We start from the raw sequence: 12,558 nt of genomic DNA, 5'->3' as shown, positions 1-12,558 counted from the left end.
TCAGAGCAATTCTGATATGCAAGTGTCTGAACCATAAACAGGTTGATATGCAGGAGATTTTCACAGAAAAATGTGATTTTTAGGTTTCTGTACTCCTCTGTATATTGAGTATTTGTTATTAGAGACTTGAGATTTTTCCAGAGTAGATTCTGCTGATAGACAATCATAAAAAATTTCTGACACTATTACTAGAGACTTAGACATGTCAGCTGCTACTGTGCAAGCGTGAAGCATTTAGAACTACTCAGACTGGGGACCTCAGGATGATCAGGATCCTTTTGCTATATCCTCTAAGGTCTGATTTTTCCAACTAGTTCCCAGTAGCTTACCACCTTTTTTCCTTCATCTTTTTTTCAAACCACCTAGCTCTTGATTTCTTATCTCACAATCCTAAGTGAACTTTTAAATTTTGCTCCATGATTTCCACAAGGATAAGAACAGCAAGCACACTTTCCTCCTCCCTGCTTTCAACACAAAGTGATTTTCAAAGGACTAATCTAATATCTAAATCAGGCTTAGATATTATTTTTCCTCCCATTCCCTTAAATGAATGGCAGACACAAAACCCCCCCACCAGTCTGTAAGCAATTTTGCACTGTGTAGAAACTGCAATGTATGCAGAACTTGTAAATTTCTTTCTGCTTATGTGGTATATATTTTCCTCCAGCCATCCTAGTTATCTTCATATGAAAAGCTCACAACCAAATACAACACACTACAGCTACTAACAAAGAGTGATTTGTTTCACATCACTATGTAGAGTACCTTAATAAAAAAGCAAAAAGCAACACCTCCCAACCCTCCAAAACATAGTTAGAAATTTCTATATTCAAACCTTGTTCTTCATTCATTTAAAAACATTAACGGTATTAAGTGTTACACTGTAACATACACAATACTTCAGCTGAAAGACACCTTTGGAACAATTATTAAGACAACTCTCCTGTTATGAAGCATAGGCACAGGACCAGAAAAAACTGCTTCGATGAACACAAGAACTGGTTTCTAATAAGCATTTTGGGGAGGAATAAAGGGACAGAGGAAAGCTCTGCTGAAGGACGAATGGGAATTGACCAGAGGGAGGTCCAAAACCAACACTAATACTAACCAGGAATAAGGGTATGTACTCTTTTTACTTAGCTGAATCAGCCCACCTCTTTGTATTTATCCACCCAGTAACCTTTCGATCTCAGTTCCCACATTTGCTTTCCATGCTTTGCAACTCATCATCACCACATCTCACTCTGAAGCAAAGGGCCTCTGCCTTTGAACAGAAAGGGAGGCATTGTGATTAATGGCTTCATATGGCAATATTAAGCAAGGTATTAAAAACAGATCAGGTAGCAGGAAATAGGAGGTAGATGTGATGCCCCATTAGAAATCAGAAATCACAGTTACATGGCATTTACTTCAAATAAAATGAGATTACACTCTCAAGTGAATAAAAAGATTTCATATTTTCACTTAAATTTTTAGATCATATTTATTTCACTGGTGCAAAAGCAATCTTGGATTTTCCTAGTAGTTCTACAAATCTAACCTGTGATTCAAAACATAAGTTGGGTGTTGTTTTGTTTTTACTGCCGGTAACATACAATTATGCAGCTGTAGATTTGTGCAGGAGTTAAGAGGCTTCCACAGCCTTATCAGTGCTCTGCACTCCTATCAGGAATAGAGCAAAGACATACTACTGTCTCTAACACAAATATTATTTGGTGCACAGAGAAGGTGGGTCATTTTTACTGAGCCAGTTTTCCTAATCGCAACCAAGTAACAGATAACCAAGAGTTAACGAATGGTGAAGAACAAAGGCGTGCCTAACACCAAGGGTGATTCGTCATTATCTGGGAAAGCACTGGATTTTTCCTACTGTTCTCTCAGCTTTCCCCGTCCTTTAATGAAGAATGCCATTTAAGAGTTATTGCACAGAGAGAGAAAAAAAAACAAAAAAAAACCAAACCAAAACAAAACCAAAAAAACCCAAAAAAACCCCCACCACACGAAGAAAGTGCAAGAAACAAGCAAAAGCCATGAGCTAGGATGGTATCACACAGTCTCTTTAGAAACATCTATAGCAACTCTATATCAACAGCTGCTCATTATCCAACCTCAGTTAGATGACAACTGCCCCAAAGCTGATGGTAGCCCCTTGTGGAAGCAAGCAGTCTCACCCTGTTTTCAGTGCTTTTAAGTCAGGCAGAACGGGAAGTCAAGAGCAAAGACCTATTAATCAAAATGAGAATGCAGCAACTACCTGTTATTACCCTCTACTCATACAAACTTCTGATCTGCCCATGCATCAAGCCAAGATCCAAGGAGCCATTAGGGAACAAATCTAAAGTTTTCCTCCTGCCTAGGAAGCAGCTGCTATGTTTTAATGCTATGGTTATTTTTCTTGTAAACCAATACATCACTGACTACTTTTCTTACAATTGACACATTTCGATATATGTTTGCATAAAATGCATCTCTAATACTTCAATTATTTTCTTCTTCCTAAAACTTTAGAACTATTAATTTAAAAGAATCTTAGATCAAAATTTCAGGTCAGGGAGAAATGTTTACGGTTCAATAATGAAAAAACAGTTTAGAAACAGAAACCAAACGGTTTCATTACACAACTCCAATGGTCTGTGCCAACAATGCCAACATCATCATTGGTGCAGAACATGCTTCCTAAAATTACTAAGCTTACTAAATTGCATTACAGAATTACCTTTTAATGACTATTAGCTGATCCTTAAAGTCAAACAAAAAAAATCCCTTTATAATTGTAGCCATGTAAAATTATCCCTGCTTCATTAACATATTTTCTGTAGGCCTTCTGCTTATTTGTCTAGAAATAGATTCTAGCTGAGTCATATTAAAGAAAAATCCAAGAAGAATCTATTTGAGAGGATTAATTTCCAAACTGGTAATACCATGATGTATAAAGTAACAATCACTGTATAAAATTCTTTTATACCACAACTTCAAAGGCTTCCTGAACTTGTCAAAGGACCATATTTACAGATGTGCAGATGGGAAAAGAGAGCTTAAATCAGACAGTAGGGACTGCAAAAGAGGGGGGGTTCACCTTTATTACTGCCACTGTCTGGACTTTGGTGTTTCCCTCATGTCCTGAAAGCATCTGTGTGAAAGTGAATATTGCAAACTTAAGTCACATTCTAAACACAAGCTGTTTACTCACATCCTTTGAGTACAGATGGTTGATTCAGTCTCTTCTTTAATTCTCATCTTGGATGTGCTCCAAACAATAGGCTAGTTTATAAAAGGTGAACACCACCATACTCATATCTTTTTCTCTTGATAATCATGTTTTTGATTAAAGAAGCTATGACTGAGCTGCTACACGCTGAACTTAAAGATGGAAACATACTTTGACCACACCTCCTTGCTAGTCCCCTCAAGGGATTCAGGTTAAGGGACAGACAGACAGACATCTGTGAAACCTAAGAGAGTTTAACTGTAATGCAAGTCAAGATTATCATAGTTGGAACCACTTCCAGTAGCAAAATTTCAGGCACTTCACTACCTTTATTAGTGAGTATCTTGCTGGCTGCAGACTTTCAAACACACAAGTGGCTGTTCAGGGATTCTCTCGATTGCTCTGCTGAACCTGGGGTACTTTTCAAATCTGTCTTTAAAGAACTACTCAAAAAGAAAATATGATCTTCATCTGTAAGATAAATAACCTGAAGGCAAACATGCAGGTTTTCCTTACTTACAAGACTCTAAAGCAGATTACAAAAAATGATGTAATAAAAGGAATCTTAAAGCAGATTTAAAAAAAAAAAAAAAAAAAAGGGCTTAGTCATCTGATTGAAAATAGGAATCTTACCCCCACATTCTTTCAAAGCACTTTCACATGCAGCAATTGCTTCCAGAAAATGAAGCCACCTATTCTACTAAAGTCTGATACAAGACTTAGCAGAACAAAATTCATATGAATTAACAGCATTATATCTGGATGATAGAGTCTTTAGGTTTATATTATTCAGCAGTTACATAACCTTTCAGCTGCCACCTTCCAATTCCCATTTTCTCTGAATTAAGTTTTCTACTGTAGTATTCAAGAATGTTAAAATCTCATGATCAGAAAGAATTACACAGCATTAGACAAGGCTGCAAAACACTTTTCTATTCAAATCGCTTTTACGAAAGAGGCTAAGAGCTTTGTTGTACAAAACAAACAGGCATTTTAGTATCTGGTGAGCACAGCAAGCCTGTTGTAGTTCAAACAACATCAGCTTCAAAAATCATTGGAAAGATTGATGATACAGATAATTTTCTTAAAAAAAAAGAAAAAAAAAAAAAAAAAAAAGAGAAATTGAGGTTTCCATCAACCTCCCAAAAAGATAAAAGAATGGAACTGCTAACATTAGTGTGTAATCTCTTGTACACACTCTGCCTCACAAGGTAAGAACACTATCACCTTATATTTGGCAAACTGAAGGGACCTATAGCCTTTGTTACTAGTGTCAAAGAACTCAAAAAAAAAAAAAAAAAGAGAGAATACGCATGCAACAGCAACAAAATGTTCTTCGAAATGTTTACTACTGATTTAGTGACACCATACAACATGCATCTCTACAGTCCATTACAGAAAAGTCATTAAAAAAATTCACACTAAACCCTGTACAACAGTTTCCTATTCAAAACATCCACAGTATGTATCAAACAGCTTTATCCTCTTGCTGAGCAAAGAATTAAATGCAACATATTTCTAATTTGAGACTGGCTTCTTTAATATTCTTATTAAAGAGGGAGAAATTAAAAGACCACAGCAGTTTGTTAAGGATATCCACAAAGCATCTGGAATATAACTACTTTTAAAGAGACAGTAATTTTCATCCAATTACTCTAGTATTCCAGAAATGGTATTTTTGACTGAAGTAGACAAAAGTTCTACATACCTCGAAGCCAAGTCTATCTTTCTCTTTCCAAAAACAGAAATGCGTAACCTTCTTATCCCAAAATTCATCTGGCTTTACTACACAAACAAGTGACACCTCAGCTGGAACAACATTCTGTAAAACAAATGAAAAAATAAGTAAAACATTCAAGATTAAACCTTCATGTACTGAATTCCACTTACATGTCATCATCTATTCAAGAACTTAAAATTTACAGACAGAAATTAAACTAAGTCTGCTGCATCTACATCACGTGTTGGCTCCATCCTGCTTTGTAATAGATTGCACTAAGTTTCATGGAAAAATCGTGTCAGAACTGAAAAGAAAAGTCTAACCTCTCTACTCCCAGTTCTGAGGCCTAACCATTAGTCTATGCTACGTCAGCACAGAAAAACAATAATTATTGAATTATTGGCTAGACTTAATTTTATTTATGGCATTTCATTAAAAAAAAAACCTTAAGGACAACAAAGCTTTTACCAGTGTCATTTGCTATGTAGAAAGAAGCAGTAATCATAAAGTTAGAATTGTGTACTTTGTTATTAAATCACATCAAGATTGCAGGATATGTACTTCTCTAGTACATATTGCTTAGACTAGAATGAAAGGGCTTAATACTAACATTTCAGCATATTAATTCATAAAAGTATTATCACAAAAACATTCCTCAACCTAAAAGAGTAGTTTCATCTAGCAAGTTGATTTTATGTTGTCACACTGAATGTAGATCAAGCAACAGAGACTCTTGATTACTCCCAAGTCATCAGCTATAGCAACAAGCAACAGTTAGATAATCACAGTACTGACAAAGGTGACACAGCGCACGGGATTTCTCTTCAAATAACTCGTTTTATTTACAAAAATATAATTCTGAAAAAGTTATATACATCCAACTCAAAGCATAGCACTGAAAAAAAAATTCATTCTTGCACCATTTTAATGAACATACAAAAACTATTTAAAAGTAGACGAGATTTTTAACACAGAAGCGTCTCTTTGACGACCAAGCAGCACCTTTGAGAACCACGTGTGTGCAAGCAGAGAGAAACCTCAAGTGGTCTGCACAAGTGATTAGTTTACATATCAAAATCTTCTTTATTGCTTCTTTCTCAAATTAAAGATACAGATGTGCAACTTCTGTTTCTGCAGGCTTCACCCTGGCAGGAAGTGTGCTGACAGGAAGCCACTGAAATCTGAGCATGGGCAAATAGGTACCTTCCCCACTAGCTGAAGTTCCCACTAAATGTCACAACTGCACATTAGCTGAAGTGAAAGCTCAGTCAAGATCATAATCAGAATATAATGGATCCAATTACTGTAACTATTAATAGGAATGCCATCTTAGTCAAGAGTAGGTGTATCTTGTGTTTTCCTGACCACTGACACCAGAAAACAACCTATACTGTTTAGCAGAAATATTTTACTGTACTTTACTTTATTGTAACCGCACAGTTCTGAAATGTTAAAATAATAAATTGTTATGAATTTCTTTAATTGGGAATTGGCACTTTTTTTTCTTCTCCTACTTTCTATAGCATCCAGAATATAATTTGTGATTGGGACTATTATACACAACAAAAATCAACTACAGACAGTTCCAACGGAAACCAAGTAGTACAGCATATTGCATCAGAACCTGCTCAGCTGCGCTATCAGTGCGAACTGTTCCCCTGCAGACATTCCTACTACTCACAGTTGATGGCACCAGAAGCATACTTCTGTTGTTTTCTTTTTTAACTAAAACTCTGTTTTAGAAAAAGGTCTACAATCATGTGTTCTCAGCATGTAATGAACTTGCCCCTCACTTGAGCGAGGTATATTATCTACTCTTCAGATTGTTTCTTCCTGCACAGAACCACATTTTGCAATTTTAAAAGGCCATAAATTGTCTATTTCTCAATAAAGAAATCACTGCCTTTACAATAACACAGCTATTGGGTTCACATCTATAAAACTCAGTCAACTATGAATGTATAAAAATTTATTTACCTGTAGCATTAACACAACTGTCTTTACCACGTTCCATTGAGATTTTCTGCCATCCACTATCACAGTAAATCCTCTAGCTTTACACTTCTCACTAAAAGAAGAAAAACACTTAGAAAAAAATAAAATTCATGAACAAGTGTCATATCACAATGACTTCGGATTTCAACTCTACTGAAAAAATACAACTACATAGTTTTTTACTTATAAAAATACTGCTTTAAAAACCTGAAGTTCACTCATTTAGAAGTAACTTTCAATTTTATGCTCAAGCATATTAACAGATATTCCAAAATACAATTTCTCAGTAGCACTGAAGTGTACTTCATAATACAAGCATTTATTTAAACTTTAGCAACTCTGAAAGGTTTCATAACCATAAATGTCACAAAATCCTCAGAAAGAAGAGGTAGATTGACAGTTTCATAAGGAAGACAGAGGGATGTCAGTTTTCACAAGGTTACTTGTGAATTGGTACAGACTTGAGGATACAGCTACATATCACTTGATGCATGTCCAAGCAGGAAACCATCTAAACAAGCTTAAATTTCTCTCCTGAACAAATGGGCTAGAAATTGCAGTGCACAAAAAGCCTCTACAAGGACAGAGGCTTTGAGTATGGACTTACAAGAAAGAGTATTTTAGACTGACATGATCTCTTTTTCTTCTAATAAGGTTTAAGTCTGTGTATACTACAAAAAAACTGCTGCAAACAGTTAGCTGCAAAGCCAAAAATTCAAAGGCACTTCTGCTCAAGTACCGAATGGAAGAAAATATTGAAAACCTTCCCCACTCTGTGCATTCCCACAAAGACCTCTCCAGCTCATTTCCAACAGAAGCTGGCAACAAAATGCTCACAACAACAGCTGGGCAGAGAGTTCAATGGTGGCAGCAACCTCTGGATGTCACCAACAGCTGGGAAGCGTTACCTCCTCACAGCCAGCCCAGCAGCAGCGAGAAAAGGACATGGAAGTGAGCCCATTATTTCAGCATTAGTTACCACATTAGATATCATGTTTCAGGTTGAAATTTTTGTGTCCAGCAAAGTTACAAGTAACTAAAAACCATGACATTTAGGTGATGCAGAAAAGCATTATGTAATCTTTAGCACCCAAATCTGCAATTACAAAACAAAGCCATTTCTGTGATCTCCTTAGCTTACAAAGAACAAAGCAACCTGCACGTAACAGTACGCATTATGTTTCACATCGAGAAATTCAACTGTTAAGCTTCATCGGGTATGGGTGGAAGACCAAATTATCTCAGAATTTTAAAAAAAAGGAAAAAAGGCACCTTACTAGTTTATTTAAGAAAAAATAATTACAAAGTTGGCTGCCAATCCATATATATTTTTGGTTTTAAGGAACCCCGAAGATCACACACATGATTTTTCTGGAAGCACTCTGAACACTCAAAGCTTTGTGTATTCAATGTTTAATCAGAATGAACTCAAAAAGCACACTACCACCGCTTTTAAGAACAAGATGAAAAGCATCACTATAGCATCTTGAGACATGGCTTCCTTAGGCTCACTGGAAGCTAGCAGTATCAGCATCTGCTCTTCTCTACTACTAGACCTATTAAAAAACCAAACAAACCACCCAAACAACCAAATTCAAAAGTGAGATACCACTTCTGAAAAGTTCAGCCAACACTCAAACATAAATGTTTGTGTGAAAGTTTAAAAAAAAAAACCCAAAAACCAAAAAACCACCACTTGGTGATTCGAGCGACAATACAGAGAATACAACAAAGGAAGCAAACTTCAGTATGCACAGACAATAGCATAACATGGCCACTTCTATTTTTATTGGATTTCTGAAGACGCCTTCAGAATCCAAGAAAATCATCAAATAGCATCAAAGAAAGGTGTAACAGTAGACTTAAACACTAGGAATTGGCTGTCTGAAGTTTGAGGAAAGCTTTACAGACACATACTCCTCACATACACCTCTCAGAGAAGTTTTACCCAAGACACTATAAAGTTATGCCTCTCAAATTTTGAACACAGCTATCCATCAACACTAGAATGCATATTTCAAAACACTTATAGTTACAACATATGGCATGCGCAACTGAATTAAAAGTTAAACATATTAGGTTACCTTACACAGAGAACTTGGGGGAAAAAAGTAACATTAATGTTTCTTGGACAGCTAACTGGGTTTGGAACAACATCCCTCCCCAAACCTCTCCTTTTTTCAAACACTGTTCAGCAAGTATTTCCAGAACAAAAAAAGGCAAGCGCTTAGGCCAAAAAGTCTGCATTTCCCACTAAAAAACAACATGCAAATAAAAACGACAATGGTTTTTCCATACTGCCACCATAAAGGAGAGGTCATTTTTTCCATGACTGACAAACAGAACACTAGACATGGGAACACTGAACTTCGCTTTCAAACAAATTTCCCAGTTTGTACAAAGAGTACTTTGGTTGTATTTTCAGACAGTTATTTTTACACTAATATATGTAAAAGCATACATCAGGATGAGACTGCAGAATAATTAATGCTTGCTAGAACAACAATGCCTGCATCTGTTCCACAAATACTGCCAAGTCTTTAAGTCAATGAGATGACTTGCGCGGATGACCATTTGGGATTTTCATCACTTTACAAAAGACAAAAAGCTGTTTGAAAAACCGTAAAGCTTCCATGACTAAACTGTTTTTAAATATACTCATATACCTATTGATGTTTTACTTGTAAGCAACCTGAATTTATTCTTTACTTCTCTCTTCCCAATCAGAATTTTTTTAAACAGTCTCAACTGCAAAAAAAAAAATCAGATCACTTAATTGTGTTTTAAAAACACTTATTTTTAATAAGCAAAGTACAATAAGCAGTCTTTAGTTATGCCATTGTTCCTCTGTTTCCAGAAGAGGAACTTAAAGGGAATCAAAAGCAAGCATTTATCTGAGGTGCTTCTTTCCTTTTTAAATCAGTGGCACAAGAGAACAAGGCAAAGCTATGATAAAGATTGATCTCTGGATCTTAAGACAAAAAATGACCAAGAACTATCACTATAAGCTTGCAGGGTTACATCTGCAGAACCTAATGAGCGATGATTTTACAGCAAGGTCTGGATGACAGGATACTCAAGTCGTCATTCAGCTCATTTAAGTGGTATCTTAACTTTAAACATTTGAGTTGCTCACTAACGTCAGTAAGACTTAATATATTTTTAGACTCCGTGCAAACTCAAGCACTACAAGCTACAAAGATTGGGCACATAACAAAGAAAGAAAGAGGATGAAGCTTTTTTACTTTGGGCAACGCTACCTTTGTAAGCTTAGGAGTTTCATTAGAATGGCTCATTAATTTACACAGCAATTTAAGTGCACTGTCATTAAAAAGAAATTACCAAAGATATCCCAAGAAAGGAGTGAGGAAATACACAAGGCAAAAAAAAACCAAAGCCAGATATACAGAATAAAAGGACACATGCAAGCCTTAGTAGATAACCCTTAGTTTACCAGGATGTATGTTTTGCATTCAGTCAGGCAGTATCACATTTTAACTATTTATGTAAAATTCATTTGGTATTGAAAGGCAAACAAAAAGAAAAAAACAATAAAAAGATCCCTTCCACCACTGGAAAAGAAGGCAGCCCTGAACAGAATGCCTTTGAAATCACCTTGGGATACTTAGAAGGTAGTCTAGTGTGACACTCAGCTCGTCCATACTTGTCTGTTCAAGGCATAATGGAATTGTCAGAATGAGGCCACTTCTTCTGTCCTTCCCTCCTGTTTCGGGGAGGGGAAAAGTCATTAGAAAGGTATTGTGATGGCTTTAAGGTAAAATAAATACTTTGTAGTTACATGGTCTCAAAATACATTATAAAAGTAATCTTTAAAGTTGCTGTGAAAAATCACAACTGACATTTCACCTCAGTTGCGAGGACTCATTCACCACATTGATATTTAAGGCATCACCAAGGCTTCAGAGCATAGACCACATCTGCAGCTGTTATAGTCTTTCATCTAGTACTTTCAACATAAACAACACAAACCAAGTTTTCCAGAAGCATTATTTTTGCATATCTAGATTACATTTTTAAAAAGTATCTCCTAGACCTTGTACACTACCAGCCTGTCAGAAACCCGGTAAGCTGCCAAGATGAGCATGTACCCAGCAGCTCCCACTGGAACACACCACCTCCTAGAAACATCGACTACACAAAGGAGGATCTTGTACCCCACAGGCTGCCCATGGCACATGCTCTAAATTGGTAGTTCATTCATCAAACACATAAGATCTCCAGACGTATTTACAAGCGCATAACAGTCATCTCACAATTAAGATAAATATCTCCAACCAGTTGCTTTAATCTTCCTATGTGTTTTCAAATCTTTCTGGTAAAAGTTATACAAACAATCAGGAACAAAAATATTCAAAGAGCTGGCCTTGCTTTTATATGTCCATTAAGAGATTCAGTAAGATCAAGTGTTAGGTGATGCTGAAGTGCTGCATTTAAGTAGATGTTCTACAACTGTGGTTTGGGTTGTGTTTCACTACACAGACTCTCAAGTCTCTGGAAAGGTACAGTTTAAAAAAAAAAAAAAAAGAAAAGAAATAAAAACACATGGATCTTTAAAGAAAGCTGAAATTTTCTCTTCTGGTCTTTCTTCTAAAAGATTGACTTTTGAATCACACAGGTAGAAACCAGCAACCAAAATGGATTTGGACTAGGTTCTTACTCATAGCTTAAATTGGGACTGAAGCCAAATCCACCGAATACAAGATCACCTGAAAAATAAATACTAACACAGCTCCCTGAAAGGGTCAATCAGCAAATGCTGTAGAGTGAAGGCAATCAGGTGTGCAGCTGACTCTTCTATGCTCACCACATTGTCAAGTAGAGGGGCATCACTTCGGGTATTTTGAAGGCAGAAGGCCTTGGGACCAAAACATTTGCCCCTAAATGGGTGTTAACTCATCAGAGGATTAAGTAAAAGGGGCAAAGGTAGCTGTGACACATCTTTCCACTTAATTTTGATCAACTCATCTAGTTCATTGATTCACCATTTTGAACAAAACAGCTTATCTATTTTTTTTTTCTTCCTGCTCTTAAATCTTTTAATGTCTATAACCAGCAAAAAGAAGACATGTCTTAATTTCAAAACTCAATATTTTGGTGGTTTTTTTCAGTGAGGGGAACAGGACGGGAAGTACAAGAAGAGAAATGGGGAAGGGAATTTGCACATGAAGTGAAAAAAATTAATGAATCCAAACATACTCCATGAGGATATAGTGCTTGAGTTTATAACTTATTAAATAACAACTTCAATCATCTAAAAGTTTGGGGGTGTTTTTCTTAATCACTGAGGTTTTTTTTAAACTAACACTTTAAAACTGGTTTCATGTAGAGACAGGTAAGTTTTCCACAATCTGGAGCAGCTGAAAGCCTTTTCCATTTTATTCAATATTATTTTTTAGAGTAAGTTTTAATATATAAGCTATTTTATTAAATAAAAATACCACGGAGCCATTTAAATACATGCAGGAAGCAGTTATTAAACAATTTTCTCCATACTTAAAAAAACTGTACAAAGATAATGATAATCTCAGCTTTATTTGAGGTGAAAAAGAAGCAAAGTAAGTTCCCATAACCCGAGAAAGAACAAGTTTATTCTCAAATTAAGTGTGCTATTCAC

General features: G+C 36.0%; 1 protein-coding gene across 2 annotated transcripts in view; it reads right to left on the bottom strand.

Annotated features, from left to right (window-relative positions):
- Positions 1–12,558, bottom strand: part of SESTD1 (SEC14 and spectrin domain containing 1) — a 62,084-nt gene that overhangs the window by 32,791 nt on the left and 16,735 nt on the right. For both annotated transcript variants that reach the window (XM_082312507.1, XM_082312508.1), the window contains exons 5-7: positions 10,539–10,647; positions 6,906–6,996; positions 4,917–5,030 (exon numbers count right to left, since the gene is read on the bottom strand). In XM_082312507.1, coding sequence (XP_082168633.1) covers positions 4,917–5,030; positions 6,906–6,996; positions 10,539–10,647 — 314 coding nt within the window. The remainder of the gene's footprint in view (positions 1–4,916; positions 5,031–6,905; positions 6,997–10,538; positions 10,648–12,558) is intronic.

This window comes from Platalea leucorodia (assembly GCF_965183815.1).
Source record: "Platalea leucorodia genome assembly, chromosome: 5".
Lineage (NCBI taxonomy): Eukaryota > Metazoa > Chordata > Aves > Pelecaniformes > Threskiornithidae > Platalea > Platalea leucorodia.
The sequence above is the reverse complement of the archived record's forward strand: the minus strand, read 5'-3'. Positions and strand labels throughout refer to the sequence as shown.